General features: G+C 50.2%; 1 protein-coding gene across 4 annotated transcripts; it reads right to left on the bottom strand.

Annotated features, from left to right (window-relative positions):
- Positions 1-230: 230 nt before the first annotated feature.
- On the bottom strand, positions 231-26231 carry RSPH9 (radial spoke head component 9). Of its 4 annotated transcripts, XM_034962162.3 has the most exons (6): positions 25911-26231; positions 20709-20874; positions 15529-15658; positions 14522-14668; positions 4740-4836; positions 231-450 (listed from the first exon to the last, which is right to left on the bottom strand). In XM_034962162.3, exons 1-6 carry the CDS (start codon positions 26135-26137, stop codon positions 252-254), a joined length of 966 nt encoding a protein of 321 aa, XP_034818053.1. In that variant the 5' UTR covers positions 26138-26231; the 3' UTR covers positions 231-251. The 4 variants fall into 4 exon arrangements, with proteins under 4 accessions (XP_034818053.1, XP_034818054.2, XP_003833286.3 ...); XM_034962163.3 differs by lacking the exon at positions 20709-20874 and having other exon boundaries at positions 15529-15683; XM_003833238.6 differs by lacking the exon at positions 4740-4836 and having other exon boundaries at positions 25911-26230.
- Positions 26232-26600: the final 369 nt, after the last annotated feature.

Here is a 26600-nt window from a genome sequence, read left to right as displayed (position 1 = left end):
CGCTCTCGTGTGAATCCAAGAAACTGCGTTCCTCAAAGGGGCCCTGGTTGTCACCTTCTCCCACAGCCATTTCCACCCATCGTTGTCTAGAATCTCTTTCATTAGCACATTCCAACCCCTCTGCCACTTGGTTTAGAAATGAGCTCCCTGGCTCAGTGGGCCTTTCAGAATCTGGAACCAGACGGAGGTGGAGTTAAGAAGATAGGACAGAACAGGCAGGCCAAGTTCACTGAAGCTTAAGAAAATCATGTTTAGACTCTGTTTAAAAACATCCAGGCTGGCTCCCATTCTATAGCATGAAGGGCAAGTCCATGTTCTTCTCGCCAGTGCCCACGTAGATGTAGCCATAGTTCTTGGTGTGGGGAGCATGGTAGAAGGTGAGGCCCGGCCAGAGCAGGCTGCGCAGCACCACCAGGGCATTGCCCCTCTCCATCTGGATGCTCCAGGACCCTGAGATGAGACAGGCAGGAGGTGAGGCCTGGTGCTGCTGGAGCCACAGCTCTGCCCTTCATGCTGTGGCCCCTGGCTCCTTGGGCAGCCAGGCCCAGGTGCTATGGTTCCACTGGGGAGAGACCATTTAATTCTCCAGATGCTTTACTCCCTGATTGTCTTTTAGCCATTATTCTTTTCGTTTTAAGAGACATGGTCTCACTCTGTCACCCAGGCTGGAATGCAGTGGTGCAATCACAACTCAATGCAGTCTTGACTCCTGGGCTCAAGCAATCCTCCCACCTTAGCCTCCAGAGTAGCTGGGACCATGGGCATGCACCACCATACCCAGCTAACTTTTCTGATTTTTTGTAGAGATGGGGCCTCACTGTGTTGCCCAGGCTGGTCTCAAACTCCTGGGCTCAGGCGATCCTCCCACCTTGGCCTCCCAAAGTGCTGGGATTACAGATGTGAGCCACCACGCCCAGCCCTTTTAGCCATCTCACTGCTCATTAAAACCACTTTCAGAGGGAGGGCAAAGGAAATGAAAAGAGGTGAAACTCAAACCAGTCTGTTTTGTTCCTGTCAGCAAGTCTAGCTAAAGGTTGAGTGGGGGAGGAGGCTGAATCCAATCCACAGGCAGAGGGGAGTTGGGCTGGGCCAAGGGAGACACCAGCTCCTCCCACACTATACCCAGTGCAGTCACCAGTTCTAGTGTGGTTTGCCGCTACTTGCCATTTTGCTGTGTCTTCCCCATTTCCTGAAGCCTCTCCTGAGTTGGATTAGACCAGACCGGGAAAGGAAGGCTCAAATAGAAATTTGGGCAGTTCAGGCCTCCTAGCTCAATGGCCCTTTCTGGCAGCTGGTAGACTGGGAGCCATCCTTGGTGGGAGGGGACTTGGGCTGCCCCTAATGAGCCTTTGTCCTAGGTTCTGCCCTGGTTTTTGCCTCCCCACACAGGAGCAGCCCAGCTCAGGGCTGAGTCGTGCAGCCATGAGGACTTGGCTGGAAGGGCCTGATTAAGCTCCAGAACCGAGGGAGGGAGCCACAGTGTGGGAGGAAGGAGCCTGGGAAAATCGCCTCTGGATGCAGATCTGGGGCTTCTATTCCCCTGCGCACTGAGGCCTCTCCCGGCCCAGCCACAGCCCTGCTCCAGGCCCTGCCAGAAAGGCAAATGCTTTGAAAGTTTTGGTGTTGGACCAGCCAGCCATGCGCTGAGAGCCTCTCTGAGGCCTTCATCAGCTGCCAGCTCAGCCTGGCTGCTTGGCTCCTGCTGCCCCAGCTTCCCACGGGCCACCTCCAACCATGGTTCACCCTAGTCACTCCACACCCTGCAGCCTCACAACTCAGTGCCCACCCACTGGGGGCCACCCTGCATCCAAGAAACCTGATTGCCAGGAACCCCTGACCCTCATGGCAGCTCATGCACCCTTACTCGGTGCAGCCACCTGCCTAGGTCAAAACCAAAGTTTTCTGGGCGTATATAGTTTGGCTGTCCCTGGTCCTGCTCAGGGAGAAGCCAATCGCAAAGCTCACTTTAGCACTGTGCAGTGGCCAGCACCAAGTGCCACCGCCCATGCAAAGGATGATGTCAGCCCCCTCCAGCCCACACAGTGCCTGCTGGACAACATCAAGAAGAAAGTAGTGTCCCTGTGTTAGCAGGGCTCCGGCTGGAACACTGCCCCTGAGAAGGAGTATTGCCCCTGACTCTTCAAACTTTTCTCTGGGTGCTTGAGGTCCTCTGCCTCTCAGACCTGCCCTCAGAGTTTGAGAGTCCCTAGCCTGGTACTTTCCTGGTCATGCATCTCCAGAAAACAGATTGTTTAGGATTGATGAGGGTGGGGGTCCAACAGGACAGAGTGTTCCAACTCCACTGCTTCAGCCTTGGACAAGAAGCACAGACCCAGGGAGATCCGATTCCCTCCCTTGGTCACCCCACCAGCCTAGAGTATCGTCAGGGACCAGGCTCCATAAAGACACAGTCCCTCAGCCCCTTGAACTAAGACCAGACTGCCTCATCTCTATCTGCCTACTGAGGGAGGGCAGCTTGCAGCCTGCCTGGGCTAGGTGCTGCCCTGGAGAAAATGGAATCCTGGAGTCCTCCAACCTAGACCCTTGTCAGTTCATTGTTGCCAGCACCTTGGCATGCCTGGGCAAGGGCTTGGTCCTGCCCTGCCCTCACACCAGCCTGCCTGCCTAGGCTTTGGCCACCTCTTGCCTCCAGTAGATAATGCAGGGGGCGGGGGGCAGTGTTCTTGGACGAAGTGGCCTAGGCCTATCAGCAGGGGCTCCTACCCAGAGAGCAAGGAGAAACTGGCAGGGGAGCTAGGGAAATACAGTGCCCCCGCCTGGCAGGGGGCAATGCTGCGCAGGCGGGAGGGTGCTGCTGGAGTGCGGTAGCGGCATGTAGGGCCAGCCAGAAAACAGCACTGCCTCCCTCCCTCGCATTCCTGTCACACTCCTGTCCTCTCATCGTCCCTGGCTCAGCTGGTCGCCCGGGAAACACACAGACTCAACGTGCCAGGAGTCACGTAGCATCTACCTGAAGAGCCAAGCACTTGCTGTCACCTTCACCCACTTTCTTACTGCAACTGCTGAACAGGCTGAGCCCAGCCAGCTGCTGTCACCACTTCCAGGACTCGGGGAAAAGCCCCCTGCAGACTTGGTGCTGCAGGTTCACAGCCCCCGCTCTCTCTTCTCTCCCCAAATCCCTCCTGCCCCCTAGCAGCCACTCTTCTCCAGAAGCTGTGTTTTGAGGATGTGATGGGTACAGGTTGGTAAATCAGGAGGGGGGCCTCCTGGGTTTCCTGGGCCCACAGGGTCTCACCCACCTTGCTAGTATGGAAACCTCAGGCTAGGGCGTACTTACTCTAATTACATTCTCCTGCCATCCTGGAAGAAAGGCAGCTCTGGGATTAAGATCGAGGGACAGTAGGCCAGGCTGGGGACCAGGGCTGTCCAGGGGCAACAGATGGCTCAAACCCTCTCAGATGAGCACCAACAAAATTTTTGTCACATACAAAAAAAAAAAAAATGGCCATGGGTTCCCAGTGGGAGAGGCACCCCCATCCCCTACAAGGGCCACAAGAATCATATACCCCCTAGAGGCCTGAGGACAGAGAAGGAGGAGGAGGGAGAAACCTCTGGCTGCCAGACCCGTATCAAATCGAGTAGCAAAGGCAGGCCCCGTGGCCCAGAAGGCTGAACACTTGTCAGCCAGGCTTCCAAGGAACTGGGGCAGGAAGAGCCACCTGCGCACATCCCGAAGGGAAGGCTGACCCTGGGCACCATGTTCCCCCCCCCCCCCCCGCGCCCATGCCCGCCTCACTCGCCCCCTTCCCGGTCCTCAACCACCACCAGCAGCAGTTTTCAAAGGCTGCTTTCCAGGTAGGCAGCCAGGCAGGCAGGCGCGTTGCTGCCCTCTGCTGCCTGAACTGAGCATTGCTGCTGAGGAATTGCTTGGGAAGGAGCCTCAGCCTGTGTGCACCTGGCAATTCTGAGACCTTTGCACCAGCCCAGAGTGGAGCAAGGAGAGGAGCAGTGGCCCTCCAGCCCTCCTCCTTTACCTCCCAGGACACCGATGCTTGCAAGGCACCCTCTAGTTTACATTTCCCTTTCCCATCCTCTGTTTCATTTGATCTTCCCAAACCTCTGAGGCAAGGGAGGTGTTTTTCTTATTCCAAGGGCATCACAGGTGCCTGTTGTAGCTGCTCAGTGGCTATTTGCTGATATAGTGGATGTTCAGGGAGCATCGAATGGCAAGATACTACCTAGGAATCTAGGCTCCTGACCGGGCGTGCTGGCTCACGCCTGTAATCCCAGCACTTTGGGAGGCTGAGGTGGGCAGATCACCTGAGGTCAGGAGTTCGAGAGCAGCCTGGGCAACATGGTGAAACCTCATCTCTGCTAAAAATACAAAAATTAGGCGTGGTGACATGCGCCTGTAATCCCAGCTACTTGGGAGACTGAGGCAGGAGAATTGCTTGAACCCAGGAGGCAGAGGTTGTAATGAGCTGAGGTTCCAGCGAGACTCTGTCTCAAATATATGTATATATATAGCCTCCTGACCCACGGCTGCATCTATGCCACCTGGCTGCAGCCCAAGGTCAGAGAACTCTTAGTCATTACCCTGGATCCGGCAGGAGGATGGTCCTGCCACCCCAGAACCAGCTACCCACTCCCATGGAACTTTGCAGATCCCTGGACACGGCATGACAACTCATGAGGACAACAGCTCTCCCACTCCTCTCTTCAGCCAAGGTGTCTCTTGTCACTTTGGCCAAGGGACAAATGCGGAGTCGTTGGCCTACCTCATGGACACAGAGCAGGAGTCCCAGGAACAGGGCCAACCAAAACCACACCTGCTCAGAAGCCACATGAAGTCACCCTGAACAACTGCCTCAGACCCTGAAAGGAAACAGTTATCCTAACTGGCCAGAAAACAGCTGCCAAATCCCATCCCTCCAGCCAGTCCTGGTGTCCCAGGGAACTCTTCCTTGGGATTTTGGCCCCAATTAGCAGCCCAGCCCAGCTGCTGCCTGCCTGGCAGGGGAGCCTCCAAGCAGCTCAGACTGCTCTTTTCCTAGCTGATAAGGAAGGGGACCGGGGAGGAAAATCAGAGCTGTCCGCTCTCCTGTGACCATCCACACTTCCACTCCATCGCCATGACCCTCATCAAACCATCATGAGAAAAAGGTGGGCCTAGGCTGGGCACGGTGGCTTATGCCTGTAATCCCAGCACTTTGGGAGGCTGAGGTGGGTGGATCCCTTGAGCTGAGTTGTTCAAGACCAGCCTGGGCAACACGGTGAAACCTCATCTCTACAAAAAATACAAAAACTAGCCAGGCATGGTGGTCCACACCTGTAGTCCCAGCTACTCGGGAGGCTGAGGCAGGAGGATCACTTAATCCTGGGAGGCGGAGGTTGCAGTGAGCCAAGATCATCCCACTGGCCACTGCACTCCAGCCAGGGCAACAGAGTGAGACCCTGTCAAATTAAAAAAAAAAAGAAAGAAAGAAAGAAAAACTGGTAGTAGTGGCTCTAGGAGGAAGGACCTGAAGAGTATGGGGAGGTTTCCCAAGGTAAGGCCAGGAGCATCCCTCCCCTGAGGCCCACATGCCCAGGAAATGCCAGGAGTCCTCAGCTTCCAAGGTTCCAGCTCATAAAGCAACATGGTGGGGTGGACTGGGAAGTGAAGCCAGCAGCTGATCCTGCAGCCCTGAGGCCACCATCAGGGCAGGATGCCTAGGGCCTTGGGTCACTGCAGCTCACCCACCTGCCAGGCCCAGATGCCACACCTCCCATAGGCCTGATGAATTCACTTGCCAACTGGACACATCAGAGTGGCTCACCAGGCTGGAGTGCAATGGTGGCCAATCACAAGTAACCTCAAACTCCTAAGCTCAAGCGATTCTGCCACCTTGGCCTCCCAAAGCACTGGAATTATAGGCATGGGCCACCTTGCCCAGCCCCAACCCCAGCAGCCTTTAGGAAGACTCCAAAGCTCCACATTTTACTTCTCATGTTGCAAGGAAAGACAGCTGCCTCCAGGGTCCCCCTTACCCGAGACAGCAGAGGGCAGATAGGGCTGATGGTGTTCCCTTAGGAAGACTTTGCTGGGCCCCACCCCATCTAGCTGGCTTTGGTCTTGGCTGCAGAAGCTCTATCATCCTCTTCACCCCTCTTGCTGCACAGTGGATGAGGCTCCATGGGCAAAGCAGCACTACTGCACCAGCCCCTCTCACCCAGCACAAAGGAGAGTTTCATCTTCTGATTCTGGAGCATCCAGCTGCAGGTAAGAAGGCTGCAAAGGGCTTCCCAGACACACCCTGAATCAGGGGACAGGGCTGCTGCCCTCAGATTAGGGGAATGAAGAGAACTTCTGTAGGCCCACCCCTCAGCCCCTGGCTCTGAGGTTCCATCACCACTGCCGTTCCAGGCTCCCTTTGTCAACGAGGGACGTACAGCACCCTCAGCCTCCTGACAAGTCTGGGAGCAGAGATGGAGGAGATGAGGGGAGTCTGAGAAGTATGTCTGATGGGCGAGAAATGCCCCAACCCCTATAGACCCTCTTCATATCCCCCTACTTGTCTGGAGACCCTCCTCTCTGTCACTACAGCACTGGCCCTGCTCAGAGTAGCTTGACTCAGATGTTCCTGTATGATGGAAGCCCAAATGGCCACTCCTTGGTGGCAGCTCCTACCCACTCAGAACCATTGTCTGGCCCCTGGGGCACTGCAGTAGCCCTGAAATGGCCTCATGATTCCTGGCTTGCCTTGCCCTGTCTCGCTCCACCTGTGTACCACTGCCTTATTGTCACAGACCTGCTCACAAGCCACCAGCAGCTTCTACTGCCTTGGCCTTCTAGGCCCTCCTAGGCCTGCCCCAACTCATCTCTAAGGGCTTTCTGCCACTAAAAAAATTAATAATAAGGCCAGGTGCAGTGGCTCACGCCTGTAGTCCCAGCTACTCAGGAGGCTGAGACAGTAGAATCACTCAAACCCGGGAGGCAGTGGCTGCAGTGAGCTGAGATCATGCCACTGCACTCCAGCCTGGGCGAGAAACTCCGTCTCAAATAAATAAACTCTGTCTCAAAATAATAATAATAATAATCATCATCATCACAGGTTTACTTTGATATATTGCTCTTCACAAACACTGCAGTTTTTATAAATTGGAGGTTTGCATGTGTAAAGCCAGTATATCAGTGCCATTTTTCCAACAGCATGTGCTCACTTTGTATCTCTGTGTCACATTTTGGTAGTTTTCACAATTTTTCAAACTCTTTTTTTTTTTTTTTTTCTGAGACATTCTCATTCTGTCACCCAGGCTGGAGTGCAGTGGCGTGATCTCGGCTCACTGCCACCTCTGCCTCCAAGGTTCAAGTGATTCTCATGTCTCAGCCTCCTGAGTAGCTGGGACTACAGGTGTGCACACTACACCTGGCTAATTTTTGTATTTTTAGTATAGATGGGGTTTCACTATGTTGGCCAGACTGGTCTCAAACTCCTGGCCTCTAGTGATCCGCCCACCTCGGCCTCCCAAAGTGCTGGAATTACAGGCATGAGTCACCACACTCAGCCCTTTTTTTTTGTTATTATTATTATATGTGTTATGGTGTTCTGTGATCAGTGATCTTTGATGTTACTATGATATTGTTTTGGGGCACCACGAACTACATCCATTTAAGATGGCAAACTTAATTGATAAATGTGTGTCTTCTGACTTCTCCCAGCCCTCTCCCTCTCCTCCATTCCCTGAGACACAACAATCATGAAATTAGGCCGATTAATAACTCTACAGAGGCTGGGCGCATTGGTTCTTTCCTGTAATCCCAGTACTCTGGGAGGCTGAGGGAGGTGGATCATCTGAGGTCAGGAGTTTGAGACCAGCCTGGCCAACATGGTGAAACCCTGTCTCTACTAAAAATACAAAAATTAGCTGGGCATGGTGGCATGTGCCTATAATCCCGGCTACTCAGGAGGGTGAGGCAGAAGAATCGCTTGAACCCAGGAGGCGGAGGTTGTAATGAGCTGAGATCATGCCATTGCACTCCAGCCTGGGCAACACAGTGAGACTCTGTCTCAAAAAAAATAAAAAATAAAATAACTCTACAATAGCCTCTAAGTGTTAAGTGAAAGGAAGAATCTCACGCCTCTCACTTTAAATCAAAAGCTAGAAATGACTAAGTTTAGTAAGGAAGGCATGTCAGAAGCTGAGATAGAGCCAGGCATGGTGGTTCATCCCTGTAATCCCAGCACTTTAGGAGGCTGAGGCAGGAGGACTGTTTGAGTGCAGGAGTTCGAAACCAGCCCGAGCAACACAGCGAGACCCCATCCCTACAAAAAAAAAAATGCCAGGTATGGTGCACACACCTATTGCGTGTGCTGTTACACTCCTCAAGAGGTTGAGGCAGGAGGATTGCTTGAGCCCAGGAGTTCAAAGTTACAATGAGTTATGATCATGCCACTGCACTCCAGTCTGGGTGACGAAGCAAGACCCTGTCTCTAAAACCAAAAATTAAAAAAATTGAGATAGACTGAAAGATAGGCCTCTTATACCAAACAGCTGAGCTGTGAATGCAAATAAAAGTCCTTGAAGGAAATTAAAAGTGCAACTCCAGTGAACATACAAATGATAAGAAAGTGAAACAGCCGGCCAGGCGTGGTGGCTCACGCCTGTAATCCCAGCGCTTTGGGAGGCCGAGGCAGGTGGATCACAAGGTCAGGAGATCGAGACCATCCTGGCTAACATGGTGAAACCCCGTCTCTACTAAAAAATACAAAAAATTAGCTGGGCGTGGTGGCGGGCGCCTATAGTCCCAGCTACTCAGGAGGCTGAGGCAGGAGAATGGCGTGAACCTGGGAGGCAGAGCTTGCAGTGAGCCGAGATTGCACCACTGCACTCCAGCCTGGGCGACAGAGCAAGACTCCGTCTCAAAAAAAAAAAAAAAAAGAAAGTGAAACAGCCTTCTTGCTGATATGTAGAAAGTTTGAGTGGTCTAGATAGGAAATCAAACCGGCCACAACCTTCTCTTAAGCCACAGCCTAATACAGAGCAAGGCCTTAACTCTCTTCAATTCTATGAAGGCTGAGAGGTGAGGAAGCTACAGAAGAAATGTTGGAAGCTAACAAAGGTTAGTTCATTGACTGGGCATGGTTGCTCATGCCTGTAATCCTAGCACTTTGGGAGACTGAGGCAGGAGGATGGCTTGAGCCCAGGGGTTGGGGCCAGCCTGGGCAACATAGGGAGACCCTGTGTCTACAAGAAATAAGCCAGGCATGGTGGCACACACCTGTAGTCCCAACTACTCAGGAGGCAGAGGTGGGAAGATCACTTGAGCCTGGGAAGTCGAGGCTACAGTGAAGCATGATCACGCTGTTGCACTCTGGCCTGTGCAACAGAGTGAGACTCTGTCTCAGTCAATCAATCAATCAATGTTAGTTCATGAGATTTAAGGCAAGAAGCTGTCCCTGTCACATAAAAGTACAAAGTGGAGCAGCAAATGCTAATGTAGAAGCTGCAGCAAGTTAACCAGAAGACCTGGCTAAGATCACTGATTAAGGCGGCTACACTAAACAATAGATTTTTAATGGAGATGAAACAGCCTTCTCTTGGAAGAATATGCCATCTAGGATTTCCTCTTTTTTTTTTTTTTTTTTTTTGAGACAGAGTCTCGCTCTGTCACCCAGGCTGGAGTACATTGGCACAATCTTGGCTCACTGCAACCTCTGCCTCCTGGGTTCAAGCAATTCTCCTGCCTCAGCCTCCCGAATAGCTGGGATTACAGGTGCAGGCCACCATGCCCGGCTAATTTTTGTATTTTTAGTAGAGATGGGGTTTCACCACATTGGCCAGGCTGCTCTCAAACTCCTGACCTCAGGTGATCCGCCCACCTCGGCCTCCCAAAGTGTTGAGATGACAGGCGTGAGCCACCGCACCCAGCCAAACATCTAGGACTTTCATAGCTAAAGAGAAGTCAATGCCTGGCATTAAAGCTTCAAAGAACAGGCTGACTCTCTTGTTAGGGGCTCATACAGCTGGTGACTTTAAGTTGAAGCCAATGCTTATTTACCATTTTGGAAATCCTAGGGCCCTTAAGAATTATGCTAAATCTACTCTGCCTGTGCTCTATAGATGGAACAACAAACCCTGGATGACAGCATGTCTGTTTACAGCATGGTTTACTGAATACTTTAAGCCCACTTTTGAGACCTACTGCTCAGAGAAAAGGATGGCTTTCAAATTACTACTGCTCATTGACAATGCACCTGATTGAGATGTACAACGAGATTAATGTTGTGCTCTGATGGAGATGTACAAGAGCTCTGATGGAGATGTACAACGAGATTAATGTTGTTTTCCTGCCTGCTAACACAACATCCATCCTGCAGCCATGGATCAAGGAGTGACTTCACTTTTCAAGTCTTATTTTTAAAAGACATTTCATAAAGCTATAACTGCCATAGATAATGATTCCTCTGATGGATCTGGGCAAAGTAAATTTAAAACATTTTGGAAAACATTCATCATTTTAGATGACATTAAGAATATTCATGACTCGGCCAGGTGCGGTGGTTCACACCTATAATCCCAGCACTTTCGGAGGCCGAGACTGGCAGATCACTAGGTCAGGAGATTGAGACTACCCTGGCTAACACGGTAAAACCCCATCTCTACTAAAAATACAAAAAATTAGCTGGGTGTGGTGATGGGCGCCTGTAGTCCCAGCTACTCGGGAGGCTGAGGCAGAAGAATCGCTTGAACACGGGAGGTGGAGGTTGCAGTGAGCTGAGATCATGCCACTGTACTCCAGCCTGTGTGACAGAGCAAGACTCTGTCTCAAAAAATAAATAAATAAATAAATAAAAAAGAATATGCATGACTCATGGGAGGAGGTCAAAATGTCAACATCAACAGGAGTTTGGGAGAAGTTGATTCCAACCCTCATGGATGATATTGACAGGTTCAAGACGTCAGTGGAGGGCCAATCACAGTGCCTCACACCTGTAATCGCAACATTTTGGGAGGCTGAGGTGGGCAGATCACTTGAGGTCAGGAGTTCAAGATCAGCCTGGCCAACATGGTGAACTCATCTCTACTGAAAATACAAAAAATAGCCAGGCATCGTGGCGCATGCCTGTAATCCAGCTACTTAGGAGGCTGAGGCAGGAAAATCACTTGAACCCAGGAGGCGGGGGTTGCAGTGAGCTGAGATCACACCACTGCACTCCAGCCTGGGCAAAAGAGCAAGACTCTGTCTCAAAAAAAAAAAAAAAAAAGGCCAGGCTGGGCATGGTGGCTCACGCCTGTAATCCAACACTTTGGGAGGCCAAGGCGGGCAGATCACCTGAGGTCATGAGTTCAAGAGCAGCCTGGACAACTTGGTGAAACCCTGTCTCTACTAAAAATATTTTTAAAATTAGCCAGGCATGGTGGCAGGCACCTGTAATCCCAGCTACTCAGGAGGCTGAGGCAGGAGAATCGCTTGAACCTGGGAGGCAGAGGTTGCAGTGAGCTGAGATGACATCACTTGCACTCCAGCCTGGGCGATAGAGTGAGACTCCATTTCAAAAAATAATAATAATAATAAATAAAAATAAAAGTAAAAAGTAGAAATACAAAAATTAGCCGAACATGGGCCGGGCGGGGTGGCTCACGCCTGTAATCCCAGCACTTTGGGAGGCTGAGGCAGGCGGATCACGAGGTCAGGCGATTGAGACCACCCTGGCTAACACAGTGAAACCCCAACTCTATTAAAAATACAAAAAATTAGCCGGCCGTGGCGGCGGGCGCCTGTAGTCCCAGATACTCAGGAGGCTGAGGCAGGAGAATGGCCTGAACCCGGGAGGCGGAGCTTGCAGTGAGCCGAGATCGCATCACTGCACTCCAGCCTGGGCGACAGAGCGAGACTCCGTCTCAAAAAAAAAAAAGCCGGGCATGGTGGCCGGTGCTTGTAATCCCAGCTATTCAGTAAGCTGAGGCAGGATAATTGCTTGAACCCAGAAGGTGGAGGTTGCAGTGAGCCGAGATCACACCATTGCACTCCAGGCTGGGTTACAAGAGCGAGACTCCATCTCCAAAAAAAAAAAGACTTCAGTGGAGGAAGTAACTGTGGATGTGGTGGAAGAAGAAAAAGAACTAGAATTCAGAAGTGTAGCCTGAAGATGTGACTGAATTGCTGCAACCTCATGATAAAACTTGAATGGATGAGGGGTTGCTTCTTACAGATGAGCAAAGAAAGTGGTTTCTTAAGATGGAACCCACTCCTAGTGAAGATGCTGTGAACATTGTTGAAATGAGAATAACAAAGGATTAAGAATATTACGTAAGCCAGGTTTGGTGGCTCACACCTGTAATCCCAGCACTTTGGGAGGCTGAAGCGGGCAGATCACGAGGTCAAGAAATCGAGACCATCCTGGCCAATGTGGTGAAACCCCATCTCTACTAAAAATACAAAAATTAGCTGGGCATGTCTGGGCATGGTGGCTCACACCTGTAATCCCAGCACTTTGGAAGGTCGAGGTAGGCGGATCATAAGGTCAGGAGATTGAGACCATCCTGGCTAACAAGGTGAAACCCCGTCTACTAAAAATACAAAAACAAAGATTAGCCAGGCATGGTGGCGGGCGCCTGTAGTCCCAGCTACTTGGGAGGCTGAGGCAGGAAAAATGGCACGAATCTGGGAGGTGGAGCTTGCAGTGAGCCGAGATTGCGCCACTGCACTCCAGCCCAGGCGACAGAGCAAAGACCCTCCACCAGCAAAAAGATTATGATTCGCTGAAGGGTCAGGTGATCGTTAGTATTGTTACGAAATAAAGAATTTTTAATTGTTTTTAACATTTTTAGACACAATGCTATTGCATACTTAACAAACTATAGTATAGTACAAACACAACTTTTCAAAAAATGTGTGACTCACTTTATTGCGATGTTCACTTTATTATGGTGGTCAAGAACCAAATTTGCAATATCTCTGAGATATGTTCGTTTCTTTTTTTTTTCTTTTTTTTTTTTTTTTTTTTGAGACGGAGTTTTGCGCTGTTGCCCCAGGCTGGAGTGCAGTGGCGCAATCTCAGCTCACTGCAACCTCTGCCTCCCAGATTCAAGCAATTCTCCCTACCTCAGCCTCCTGAGTAGCTGGGTTTACAAGCGTGCGCTACCATACCCAGCTAATTTTTCTATTTTTAGTAGAGACGGGGTTTTGCCATGTTGGCCAGACTGGTCTCGAACTCCTGACCTCCAGTGATCTGCCCACCTTGGCCTCCCAAAGTGCTGGGATTACAGGCGTGAGCCACCGCACCCGGCTGGTGTGTTCATTTTCATTTGAGTCCTTACTATGTGTTAGGCACTGTTATAAGCATTTTGTGCATGAGTTAACTCATTTAATTCTTGCATCCAAATACTCACCAGGCCTGACCCTGCTTAGCTTCCAAGATCAGAAGAGACTAGGCACATTCAGGGTGGTATAGGAGTAGTCCATTTAATTCTCATAACTCAATGAGGTAGAAAATATCAATTCTCCCCTTTTTAGAAATGAGGAAACTGAGGCACAGGGAAATGGAGGGATTTGCATGAAGTCACACAGCTAGTAAGTGGCCAATTCAGGATTCCAACCCAGCCTGTCTGATTCCACAGCCCTTGTCATCCCCATCCCCATCCTGAGATACCCTCCAGTTGGGTCGCTTGCTGCTCTTCAGAAGTGTTTCCCCCTAGAGGTGTGGGTGACTATTGTCCTGTGGTTCCTATTGTCATTTAAACTATTGTTTACTTAACAATCCAGTTCATGCCACAACTGTGGAGTCTAACACTTTAACACTTACTGTGTCCTTGGGTTTAACTCTCTGAGCCCCTGTTTCTTCATCTGTAAAATGGGGATAAAAATAATAGGCTGGCTGTGAAGATTAAAATGAGATAAGGCATGGCAAGAGCTGAGTACGGTGCCTGACACATGATAAGCAGTGTCACATTTCATGAGTTAGTTGTTATTGTTGTCATTATCATTGCCATCATCATCATTAGATCCCTCTCATTCTCAGGAACACCCAACAAGGGAAGAGAAAGAAGTGGGGCGCTGAGTCTGTGCCTTGGGCCTGGCCCCCGATGGCCTAGAGCCTGGAACCTGAATTGGGTCATAGCATCCAAGGACATGCTCTTCTCTACCAGAGATGCTCAAGGGAAGGAAATGGGATCAGCACCACCAGCTATGGGCCAAGCATTATATCCAGTCCCTAAATCCCAGAATCCCAAAAGTAACAGTTGAGATGTAAGTATGGCTAGTATTTTCAGGGATATTTGGGAGAAGATTCCCAACCTGCCCCCATTCAAGATTGCTACAAAAATCAAGAGACATTGAGATACCTCCTCTCTGTGAAAGCATATGGAAAACAATCCTACCTTTTGTAATTCAAGAACACTCATCAGTGTGTACTATAAGCTGGGCCCTGGGGAAGCTCCACCCTCAAAAACCCATGGTGAACCACCAATTCCCACTAGGCCCTTGGTTCCAGTCTCAGAGGAAAATGGCAGGTGGCATGGCCCACTGCTATGGCCTGAGGACAGATCCCATGGCCTCCAGGTAATGGACTATTACCTTTGGGAATGTCATGCTCCAAGGAGTCCATGAAATCCAGGGAGGGGTCCAGGTCAGCCTTCTCAAGCAAGGTCTTATTCTTTAGCTCAACAGGCTCCCTGAAATGGAAGTAGGAGCTGAGCTTCTTGGCCTCAGACAAGGACAGTCCTAGAAAGAGGTGGCAGGCAGGAAAATGATGGTTAGCCCAAAACCCCCCAGCCCCCTTTCTGTCTGCACTGGGACCACATGGTAGGGCTTACAAAAGACCCTGTCAACCACTGTCAGAGAGCTAAAGGAAGGAAAGGGATTAGCATTCCCTCAGTCCAAACTCGGACCAGATCCTGCCATAAAGAGAGTCCAGCCAGGCGCGATGGTTCATGCCTGTAATCCCAGCACTTTGGGAAGCCGAGGCAGGCAGATCACCTGAGGTCGGGAGTTTGAGACGAGCCTGGCCAACATGGCAAAACCCCGTCTCTACTAAAAATACAAAAATTAGCCGGGCGTGGTAGAGGGTGTCTGTAATCCCAGCTACTCGGGAGGCTGAGGCAGGAGAATCGCTTGAACCCAGGAGGCAGGGGTTGCAGTGAGCCAAGATTGTGCCACTGCACTCCAGCCTGGATGACAAGAGCAAAACACCATCAAGAAAGAAACGAAGGGAGGGAGGGAGGGAGGGAGGGAAGGAGGGAAAGAAGGGAAAGAAGGGAAAGGAAGGAAGGAAGGAAGGAAGGAAGTCCAAGGAGGAAGGAGATAGGAAAAGGCAGGTAGCCCAGACCCATGTAAAGCCCTGGGACCAAGGGACTATATGCTCTCCCACTCCTCAAACTGAAGAGAGTCAGGGGCCAGGAGATGGGGAGCCCATACCGACCACTGGTACCAGGTCACTGGGCACACCCTCCCAGGTGATAAGGTCACAGCTACTCCTTCTCTGATAAAGTGTGTAAGTCCCCCTGCTGGACTCCCAGACATATGTTCTACTGTGCTTGGGAAAAGATACCCCCAGCCCTTGAGAAGGGCCCCAGAGAACTCACCTTCAAACGTCCGATTGACATGGGTGGGTCCAAAAGGGGTCTTGAAGAGGGCGCCTCGGGGGATGATGGCCACAGCCTTGTCAATCTGGTCAATGACAGACACCAAGCGGGTCTCTTCCTTGATCTGGACCTGAGGAGACAGGAGAGGAGCCCCCCTGCCAGGGCACTGTGCCCATCCACCCCGGCGCAAGGTCCCTCTGCATGGCCATCTCACCCGCACCACTGCAGTGTAGTGGACACCAGGGCCACACAGATCACTCTGGGCAAGCCCTCGCCTTCCTTCCTATCAAGATTTTCTTCCTTTCTTTTTATTTATTTTTTAATTCGTAATACATACAGGTGGTATGATATTCAAAACTACAGAAAAAAAAAATCAGTCTTTCTCTCACCCCAGTCCCTGAGACCCTAGTTGCCCTCACTGGGGGCAACCACCATTGAAGGTTTCTCATGTACTCTTCCAGAGGCATACCATCCTATCAGCATATTTAAATGTTGCTTATTTTGCCTTTTTAAAATATAAAAGTAATCATGCTCACTGTAGAATATTTGGATAATATAGAAAGACACACCAAAGAGAATTAAAAACCACTTATAATCCTACCTCCTAAAGATAATCACTGATAACATATTGGTATACTTTCTTCATGTTTTGTTGTTGTTGTTGCTGTCATTTTGTTTTTGTTTTGAGACAGGGTCTCACTCTATCATCCAGGCTGGAGGGCAGTGGCACAATCATGGCTCACTGCAGCCTCAACTTCCCAGACTCAGATGATCCTCCCACCTCAGCCTCCTGAGTAGCTGGGAGTACAAGCACATGTCACCACATCTGGCTAATTTTTGTCTTTTTTTATTATTTTTTTTATTTATTTATTTCTGAGACAGAGTCCTGCTCTGTCGCCCAGGCTGGAGTGCAGTGCAGGGATCTCAGCTCACTGCAATCTCTACCTCCTGGGTTCAAGAGATTCTCCTGCCTCAGCCTCCTGAGTAGCTGGGACTACAGGCGTGCACCACTGCACCCAGCTAATTTTTGTATTTTTAGTAGAGACAGAGTTTCACCATGTTGGCCAGGCTGGTCTTGAACTCCTGACCTCAGGTGATCCACCCACCTTGGCCTCCCAGACTGCTGGGATTATAGGCGTGAGCCACCGCGCCCAGTCAATTTTTGTATTTTTGGTAGAGATGGGATTTCTCCATGTTGCCCAGGCTGATCTCCAACTCCCGGGCTCAAGCAGTCTCCCTGCCTCAGCCTTCAAAGTGCTAGGATTATAGGGTGAGCCACAGCACCCAGCCCTCTATGCATATATTTAAAGCAAAATTAGAGTCACAGTTTATATTGTTTCATATCCTTCTCTTCAGTTTAACATTATTTTGCAAGCATTTCCCCATATCATACCCTTTTTACACAGATGAAATTTAGTTACAATTACTATCTAGGGCAACCCTGAACAAAAGGATTTCATAGAGATTTTGTGGAAGAGCTCGACAGAGAATGCGTGTCAACAGAGGCCCCTAGAGAGTCACGGAGCCACCTATTTGCCATGGGCGGCCTACCTGAATGGTTTACAAAAGAAAGGTAGAAACTAAGCTTTAATAAGTGCTGAGGCCAGTGTCTTTAAATATGTCACCTCATTTAATCCACACAAGCCTGCAAAGTAAATACAATTATCTCAATTTTACAGAAAAATAATAATAAAACTGAGGCTCACGGCTGGGCCCGGTGGCTCACGCCTGTAATCCTAGCACTTTGGGAGGCCGAGGTGGGCAGATCACCTGAGGTCGGGAGTTTGAGACCAGCCTGACCAACATGGAGAAACCCTGTCTCTACTAAAAATACAAAATTAGCAGGGTGTGGTGGCGCATGCCTGTAATCCCAGTTACTCAGGAGATTGAGGCAGGAGAATCACTTGAACCCGGGAGGCGGAGGTTGCAGTGAGCCGAGATCACGCCATTGCACTCTGGCCTGGGCAACAAAAGCAAAACTCCGTCTCAAAAAAAAAACAGGCTCAGGAAGATTAAGTCAATCAGGTAGGAGTGGGTGAGGATGCAGCTGAGGGCTCACAGACCTAGACTCAGACTTTCGGCATCACCCAGCTTCAAGTGCAACAGCTGTGCTTTGAATTCTGGGATTGTATTGTTTCAAAACATAGGCTCCTTACTTGTTAACTTAGCAAGTCTATTTCCAGGAATTGACTTTCCCAGGAATTACACACAATGGAAATGATGTCTATATGGTCTTTTTTTTTTTTTTTTTTTTTTTTGAGACGGAGTCTCGCTCTGTCACCCAGGCTGGAGTGCAATGACGCGATCTTGGCTCACTGCAACCTCTGCCTCCCGGGTTCAAGCCATTCTCCTGCCTCAGCCTCCCAAGTAGCTAGGATTACAGGCGCCACTGTGCCTGGCTAATTTTTTGTATTTTTAGTAGAGACAGAGTTTCACTATGTTGGCCATGCTGGTCTCAAACTCCTGACCTCGTGATCTGCCCGCCTTGGGCTCCCAAAGTTCTGGGATTACAGGCGTGAGCCACCACACCCAGCTATATGGTCATTTATTATGGTACTGTTTGTTAGAACTAAAACTTGGAAAGCAGCTGGATGAAATGGCTCATGCCTGTAAATCCCAGCACTTTGGGAGGCTGAGGTGGGAGGATTGCTTGAAACTAGGAGTTAAGACCAGCCTGGGCAACATAGCAAGACCCCATCTCTACAAAAAAATACAAAAATTAGCCAGGTATGGTGGTATGCACTGTAGTCCCAGCTACTTGAGAGGCTGAGGCTGGAGGATCACTTGAGCCCAGGGAATGGAAGCTGCAGTGAGCCAAGATCGTGCCACTGCACCCCAACCTGGGTGACAGAGCAAGACTCTGTCTCAAAAACAAATAAAAATAAAATAAAACTTCGAAATCTACATTTTCATAAATAAGACACTGGGAAAATTATGGTACATTCCCACAATGGTGAAAAAAAAAAAAAAACGGAAGTTGGGCATGGTGGCTCACGCCTGTAATCCCAGCACTTTGGGAGGCCGAGGCAGGCGGATCACCTGAGGTCGGGAGTTGGAGACCAGCCTGGCCAATATGGTGAAACCCCGTCTCTACTAAAAATATAAAAATTAACCAAAAAAAAAAAAAATTAGCCAGGCGTGGTGCCAGGTGCCTGTAATCCAAGCTACTTGGGAGACTGAGGCAGGAGAATCACTTGAACCCGGGAGGCAGAGGTTGCAGTGAACCAAGATCATACTACTGCACTCCAGCCTGGGTGTGACAGCGAGACTCCATCTCAAAAAAAAAAAAAAGAATGGGAAGGCTCTTTAAGACACTGATATAGAAAGATCTCCAAAATATATCATTAGGTGAAAAAAAGCAAGGTTCAGAATCATGTGTATAACATGCTGCCATTTTTTTTTCTTTTTTTTTTTGAGACAGAGTCTCACTCTGTCGCCCAGGCTGGAGTGCAGTGGCCCGATCTCAGCTCACTGCAAGCTCTGCTTCCCGGGTTCATGCCGTTCTCCTGCCTCAGCCTCCCGAGTAGCTGGGACTACAGGCGCCCGCCACCACACCCGGCTAATTTTTTGTATTTTTAGTAGATACGGGGTTTCACCGTGTTAGCCAGGATGGTCTCAATCTCCTGACCTCGTGATCCACCCGCCTCAGCCTCCCAAAGTGCTGGGATTACAGGCATGAGCCACCGTGCCTGGCCAATGCCCAGGGGATTTTTTAAAAGGCAGATACCTGATGCTGGGCCCAAGATCCTACATTTCTAACTCTTAGGACATGGTGAAGCTTCTGATCCAGACTCTACTTGGAGCAGAAAAATTAGACACACACGTACACATATGTACACACACATGCACATGCAAAATAGTTAACGTCAGACCGGGTGCGGTGGCTCACGCCTGTAATCCCAATACTTTGGGAGACTAAGGCGGTTGGATCACCTGAGGTCAGGAGTTCGAGACCAGCCTGGCCAACATGGTAAAACCCCGTCACTACTAAAAATACAAAAATTAGCTGGGTGTGGCGTCAGGCACCTGTAATCCCAGCTACTCGGGAGGCTGAGGCAGGAGAATTGCTTGAACCCAGGAGGCAGAGGTTGCAGTGAGCTGAGATGGCGCCACTGCACTTCAGCCTGAGCAACAAAGCAAGACTCCGTCTCAAAAAAAAGAAAAAGAAAGAAAGAGAGAGAGAGTTAATGTCCCCTAAATAGAGGACCTGTGTGACTGGTGGACAGAGATGGGACAAAACTTTACTATATTCCTTTTTGTACCTTTGAATTTTGTACATGCGGATTTATTATTTTGTGAAATGAAAACTGATACTAAAATATAAGAGCCTGTGCACATTCCCTGACCCCAGAGTACAGCGCAGAGCACCCCCTCTTCCCAGTCCCCACCCCAGAGCCTACCCACTGCCTTTATCCAGTTGCTTAGGAGGTAGCTGTGTGTGGCCTTGGGTACATCACTTAACCTCTCTGAACTGGTAGGAGAATGTCCTCTTCTCTACCACCTGGAAACCAACTCCATAGGGTTTTAAGGATGAAATGAGATGATACAGGCACAGTAGCACATTGCCTAGCACACCCAGGTACCCAATAACCAACGTGTCACAAAGATAATAATAACATTAGTCGTCAGGGATGCTGGCTCATGCCTGCACTCCTAGCTACTTGGGAGGCTGAGGCGGAAGGATTATTTGAGCCCAGGAGTTTGAGACCAGCCTGGGTAACATAGTGATATTCCTGTCCCAAAAAAAAAAGGAGATAATGATCGTGTTTGTTGCCATAATTTCTTTTTTTTTCTTTTTCTTTTTTTTTTTTTTTTTGAGACAGAGTCTCACTCTGTTGCCCAGGCTGGAGTGCAGTGGCGCGATCTCAGCTCACTGCAAGCTCACCTCCCGGGTTCATGCCATTCTCCTGCCTCAGCCTCCCGAGTAGCTGGGACTACAGGTGCCTGCCACCACACCCAGCTAATTTTTTGTATTTGTAGTAGAGACGGGGTTTCACTGTGTTAGCCAGGATGGTCTCGATCTCCTGACCTCATGGTCCGCCCGCCTCAGCCTCTCAAAGTGCTGAGATTACAGGCGTGAGCCACTGTGCCCGGCCTGTTGCCATAATTTCTATTGGGCTGGGTTTTGGATGAGCCCAGGCTCTCTTTTAGGCCCTCCTCCTGCTCTCCTCTTCACTCACCACTATTTCTTCTTCAAAGACTTTTTCACCTTCATTCACCTTCTGCAGCTCAGTGTGTTCATATTCATATGATGGGTCCCCCATGAAGCGGCCCTTCACCACAGACGACTGCGCCACCATCTCCTCTGTGGCAGGGGGCAAGAGGCTCCACTCTGTGCAGTTCAGGCTGCCAACAATATTCACATCACCCCTGGATTCCAACTCCCTTCTCACCCACTATTCCTATTATCTTCCCTTCTGTCTAGTGGGTTAGGCCCAGGAAAAGCTGTTGAAATGGCCACCTTTCCTCCCAGTGCTGTCGTGAGAGTGTTAGAAGCCCCAAGTGCTGACTGGGCACGGTGACTCACACCCGTAATCCCAGCACTTTGGGAGGCTGAGGTGAGCGGATCACTTGAGGTTAGGACTTTGAGACCAGCCTGGCCAACATGGTGAAACCCCGTCTCTACTAAAAATACAAAAATTAGCGGGGCATGGTGGCACATGCCTGTAGTCCCAGCTACTCAGGAGGCTAAGGCAGGAGAATCGCTTGAACCAGGGAGGCGGAGGTTGCAGTGAGCCGAGATTGCACCAGCCTGGGTGACAGAGCAAGACTCTGTCTAAAAGAAGCCCCAAGTGCCAATGGTGAACCCACTCCTCATATGTAATAAACAGATTCAATTTCATTCATTCCATGTATGCTGAAATTAAATGAGCCTCTTCCTAGATATCCGGACTATGAAATTCCGGATGAGTTTCTGGTAGCTGAACTTTCCTCAGTTGTGTGGATCCATGTTTTGGTGGGCCCTAAATTCATGCTCAGCCTGCCCACTGAGTCAACAGCACAACCATTTCCTCCCATTTCTCAGGAATGCCCAGCCTATGCTCAAGAACTTCTCCTCTGAGGCCTTCGGGAGCACTCACCAGGCCCAACTGGTTCCTTCTTTCTCACTTCCTTCTGCTGGGAGAGGAGGTCCTTCCCACTCCTCTCAAATATACCCTGGGCCTAGGTCCCCAGCCTGGTCTTTGCTTATCCTCCTGCCCTTCACTCTCCACCAGTTCCCCCTTAACATAAAAACGGCTCAGCTGACCAGGCACGGTGGCTCACGCTTGTACTCCCAGTACTTTGGGAGGCCGAGGTGGGCAGATTACACGAGACCAGCCTGGCCAACATGGTGAAACCCTGTCTCTACTAAAAATACAAAAAAATTAGCCGGGCTTGGTGGCGGGCGCCTGTAATCCCAGCTAATCAGGAGGCTAAGGCAGGAGAATCACTCAAACCCAGGAGGCAGAGGTTGCAGTGAGCCAGCCTGGGCAACAAGAGCGAAACTCCATCTCAAAAAAAACAAAAACAAAAAAAAACTGCTCAGCCTACTAAAACAGCAACCCTCCAAATCCATGTCCTTCTAGAAATGCTGTTCCTGTCCTTCCCTCCCTCTTTCCCAACTTTCAACAATAATCTCAGAACAACAATTGCCCTGTGGGGGCCTTTCCTCCCCTTCCTTTTCACTCTTCCGCCCACTGTGCCATGATTTCTGCCCCACCACTTCAAGAAACTGCTTGGGAGAAGGCCATCCTTGACACCTAACGGCCAAGAAATGCATCTCCAGTTCTATTTCCTCTGACATCTCCCTTCCCGCTCCTCCAGGGCCTTAAGTATTTCCAGGGACCCATTCTCACCCCTCTTTTCTTTTTGCAATCTTACCCACCCGCCTTCCAGAGCCCCAGCTACTGCCTAGTCTGTATCCAGAATCCAACCATTTTCACAGCTCCCACCTTGGCCCAAGCCACCATCCCCTACTGTCTAGATATTGCCATCAACTCCTAACTAGTCTCCCTGCCTCCACATCTATTCCCCCTTTGGACTAGTCCCCACCCAACTGTTCACACCTAAGCTGTCATGTCACTCCTCTGCAGAACCTTCCAATGGCTTCCAATTAAGCCAAGTCTTACAATGCCCCACAAGGCCCTGCATGATTGTTTCCTACTCCTCACCTCTCTGACCTTGTATCCTACAACACTCCCCTCACTTATTCTTCTCTAGCCACACTAGTCTCTATGCAGTTCCACAAACACACTAAGCACACACTTGCCTCAGGGCATTTGCACTTGCCTAGAATTCTCTTCCCTCAGATATTTACATAGCTCACTCTCTCAGTCACTTCAGGTGTCTTCTCAAATGTGACCTTATCAAAGAGGCTATCCCTGACCAAACTATTTAAAATAGTACCCCATCTTGTATTCTTTTTTTTTTTTTGAGACGGAGTTTCGCTCTTGTTACCCAGGCTGGAGTGCAATGGTGCGATCTCAGCTCACCGCAACCTCCACCTCCTGGGTTCAGGCGATTCTCCTGCCTCAGCCTCCCAAGTAGCTGGGATCACAGGCTTGCAACACCACACCTGGCTAATTTTGTATTTTTAGTGGAGATGGGGTCAGGCCATGTTGGTCAGGCTGGTCTCGAACTCCCGACCTCAGGTGATCTACCTGCCTCTGCCTCCCAAAGTGCTGGGATTACAGGCATGAGCCACTGCGCCCGGCCCATCCTGTATTCTCTATCCCCTTTAGCTTTTAACATCATCTGACATCTAATAGATGTGTGTGTTCAGCTGTTGTCTATCTTCCGTTCCCTGCCCCCTAAACACACACTACAATGTAAGCTCCATAAAGACAAGGATTTCATTTACCACTGAACTCCTGGTGCCTAAATCAATGCCTAGCACATGGTAGCACATAGTAGGTGCTCAGCAGATGCTTATAGAATAAAATGAAATGAATCCCAAATCTCTATCTTCAGTTCAAATTTTTCTTCTGTATTCTACATCTGTACTTTAATATACCTTCTTAACACCTTGTAACTCAGGCACCTCACATCAAATTCACTATGTCTTCCCTAGTCCTGCCCCTGAATTCTCTCCTACTGAGTGGTGCTGGTACTTAACTTACTCGGCTGCCTAAGCTAGGAGGGGTCAGCCTTAACCTCTCCTTTATAACCATCCTTATTCAATGAGTTACATGTCCTGACAATTCTAGCACTTAAATCTTTCCAACCCATCACCTCCTCTGCATTCCCTCGGATACCTCTTCCTTTCAGGCCTCATTCATATGGACACTACAATGGACTCCTAACCACAGTGCTCACCACACTTTCAGGCCATTTTGCCCACTGTGATCGGAGCAGGCTCTTCTTGCAAGCCCCTCAGTAGCTCCTCATGGCCTATGAACAAAGACCCATATCCTTTTGCCTCTAGAACCAGTTCTACACAACATCATACTACTGTTCTCCCAAACACTCTGAGCCTTCCCCAGCCAACAAGTTTGTCTAACTGTTCCCTAAATAAATAGGCCGTTGCTGGCCTATTTATTTTTAAAGTTTGTTTATTTATTTATTTGTTTGTTTTGAGACAGGGTCTCGCTCTGTCACCAGGCTGGAGCGCAGTAGTGATCCATAGCTAACTGCAGCTTTGAACTCTCGGGCGCAATCCTCCCACCTCAGCCTACCGAGTAGCTGGGATTACAGGTGTGCACCACCATGCCCTGCAAATTTTCCTTTTTCTTTTCTTTTTTTTTTTTTTTGAGACGGAGTCTCACTCTGTCACCCAGGCTGGAGTGCGTGGCATGATGCCAGCTCACTGCAACCTCCGCCTCCCAGATTCAAGTGATTCTTCTGCCTCAGCCTCCCGAGTAGCTAGGACTACAGGCGCCCGCCACCACGCCCGTCTAATTTTTCGTATTTTCAGTAGTGTTTCACCGCGTTAGCCAGGATGGTCTCAATCTCCTGACCTCGTGATCCGCCCACCTCGGCCTCCCAAAGTGCTGAGATTAAAGGCGTGAGCCACCACACCCTGCCTTTTTTTTTTTTTTTTTTTTTTGTAGTGATGAGGTCTTGCTATATTGCCCAGGCTGGCCGAATGGACTGCTTTGTAAGGTAGTAAGCTCCCCTTTAGTCAAAAAGAGGCTGGCCGGGCATGGTGGCTCACGCCTGTAATCCCAGCACTTTGGGAGGCCGAGGCGGGTGGATTACTTGAGGCCAGGAGTTCGAGACCAGCCTAACCAGCATAGTGAAACCCTGTCTCTATTAAAATTACAAAAATAATAAATAAACAAATAAATAATTGCCAAGCGCGGTGGGTAATCCCAGCACTTTGGGAGGCTGAGGCGGACGGATCACGAGGTCAGGAGATCGAGACCATCCTAGCTAACACGGTGAAACCCCGTCTCTACTAAAAATACAAAAAAAAAATTAACCGGGCATGGTGGCAGGCGCCTGTAGTCCCAGCCACTCGGGAGGCTGAGGCAGGAGAATGGCGTGAACCCAGGAGGCGGAGCTTGCAGTGAGCCGAGATCGAGCCACTGCACTCCAGCCTGGGCGACAGAGCGAGACTCCGTCTAAAATAATAATAATAATAATAATAACAATAATAATAATTAATAAATAGCCAGGTGTGGTGGCACGTGCCTGTAATCCCAGCTATTTGGGAGGCTGAGGCAGGAAAATCGCTTGAATCCGGGAGGCGGAGGTTGCAGTGAACCAAGATAGCGACACTGCACTCCAGCCTGGGTGACAGAGCAAGACTCTGCCTCAAAACAAAAATAAATAAATAAATAGCTGGATGGTCCTGTATGGTAGTGACCAGGGAATTTTCCCCAGCTCTCTCCCCATTCCGCATTCGTTCTCTATTTCCAAAAGCGCCTCCAGCTGCAGAGCAGATACCTCTATCAAAGAGCACCACCCTCTCCCTCTGGCGTCTGACTCTTCTCCAAACTGAGCCTTCTCCAAACTGAGCCAGGCCCAGCACTTGGCTGGAACCTGGCTTCTTCTCCAGGTCCGCATTTTCCAGAAACCTTCCCACTGCTTCGCCTGCGTTCTTGGCCCTGTCTCTCTTATAAACCCATCCGCATGTAAGTTTCTCTTGGCCTCCTCAGGCGGAGAACAAGCTCTCGCAAGGCCCCGCCCTCCGGGACATCGCCCGTCCATTGCCCCGCCCCCTCAGGCTCCGCCCTAGCCTCAGATTCCGAGCCATCCCCATCCCCGCCCTTTCCCTCAACCACCTCTTGACCGTCCCCAGGCCCGCCCCCCAGGCTCTCCCCCATTCCACTCATCTCAGATCCCGCCCACACCTCCCTTGGCCCCATGGGCCCCGCCCCTTTCAATTGCTACGACCCGCCCACCCCGCCCTGCCTCCAGGTAGCCACCCTCTGGGGACCCCGTCCCGGGGGCCTCCTCACCTATAGAGCGTCTTGCGCGGTGCGAGCTGGTCCTCACTCAGGCCCTGCGCGATGTAGTAATCGGCGACGAGGCCAAGGATGCGGCCCCAGAAGAGAACCCGATCATAGCGGTAGTCGCGCTTAACCAGCATAAGAGACGTGAGCAGCGAGGCCCGACGGTCCGGGCTGAGGCCCTGCCCACTGCCGGACGCCAGCTCCAGAGACAGCAGGAGGCTGTCGGCGTCCATCAGGTCAGCGGCTCCGCTCAACGACCGTCGAGTTGCTAGGAGAAGCCGCCTCCATGGAGACCTGAAGCTCCGCCCTTCCGCCTAGCTGGACGCTAGGTTCCACCCACCCCACCGCCTACCGCCCAGACCTCCTCCCCACGGAGGCCTAGGCATCAGCCCCCTCCCTCATCCTTTCCAGAGTTTGGGACGGGATGTCTTCAGTTGCCACGGCCACAGTATGGCTTCCCCTACAGTTAGGCTACAGTTGGGGTTGTAAGTCCAAACCCAGCCTTTTTCCATAGATATTTGGCCTTCCCTGAGCCCTTTCACATAGTCGACATTTAGAGTCTTTACTGTATATGGACCTGGGGTCTGGAAAAAAAACAATACAAAACCCCAACACTGACACTAACTGTACTATTTCACCCCAGTCATGTCACTTCTTGACCTCAGAATGATCTGTGAAGAATTTGAGATTCCTCCT

The sequence above is a fragment of the Pan paniscus genome, chromosome 5 (assembly GCF_029289425.2).
Source record: "Pan paniscus chromosome 5, NHGRI_mPanPan1-v2.0_pri, whole genome shotgun sequence".
Lineage (NCBI taxonomy): Eukaryota > Metazoa > Chordata > Mammalia > Primates > Hominidae > Pan > Pan paniscus.
The sequence above is the reverse complement of the archived record's forward strand: the minus strand, read 5'-3'. Positions and strand labels throughout refer to the sequence as shown.

Excerpts from the sequence above, each read along its gene's own strand:
- RSPH9 (XM_034962162.3), bottom strand. The coding sequence starts at position 26,137 with ATGGACGCCGACAGCCTCCTGCTGTCTCTGGAGCTGGCGTCCGGCAGT. Across the intron at positions 14,669-15,528 it reads TGTCAATCGGACGTTTGAAG|GACTGTCCTTGTCTGAGGCC; the intron begins GTGAGTTCTCTG and ends ACCTCTTTCTAG. Across the intron at positions 451-4,739 it reads TCCTGCTCTGTGTCCATGAG|GGTCCTGGAGCATCCAGATG; the intron begins GTAGGCCAACGA and ends GTCTCATCTCAG.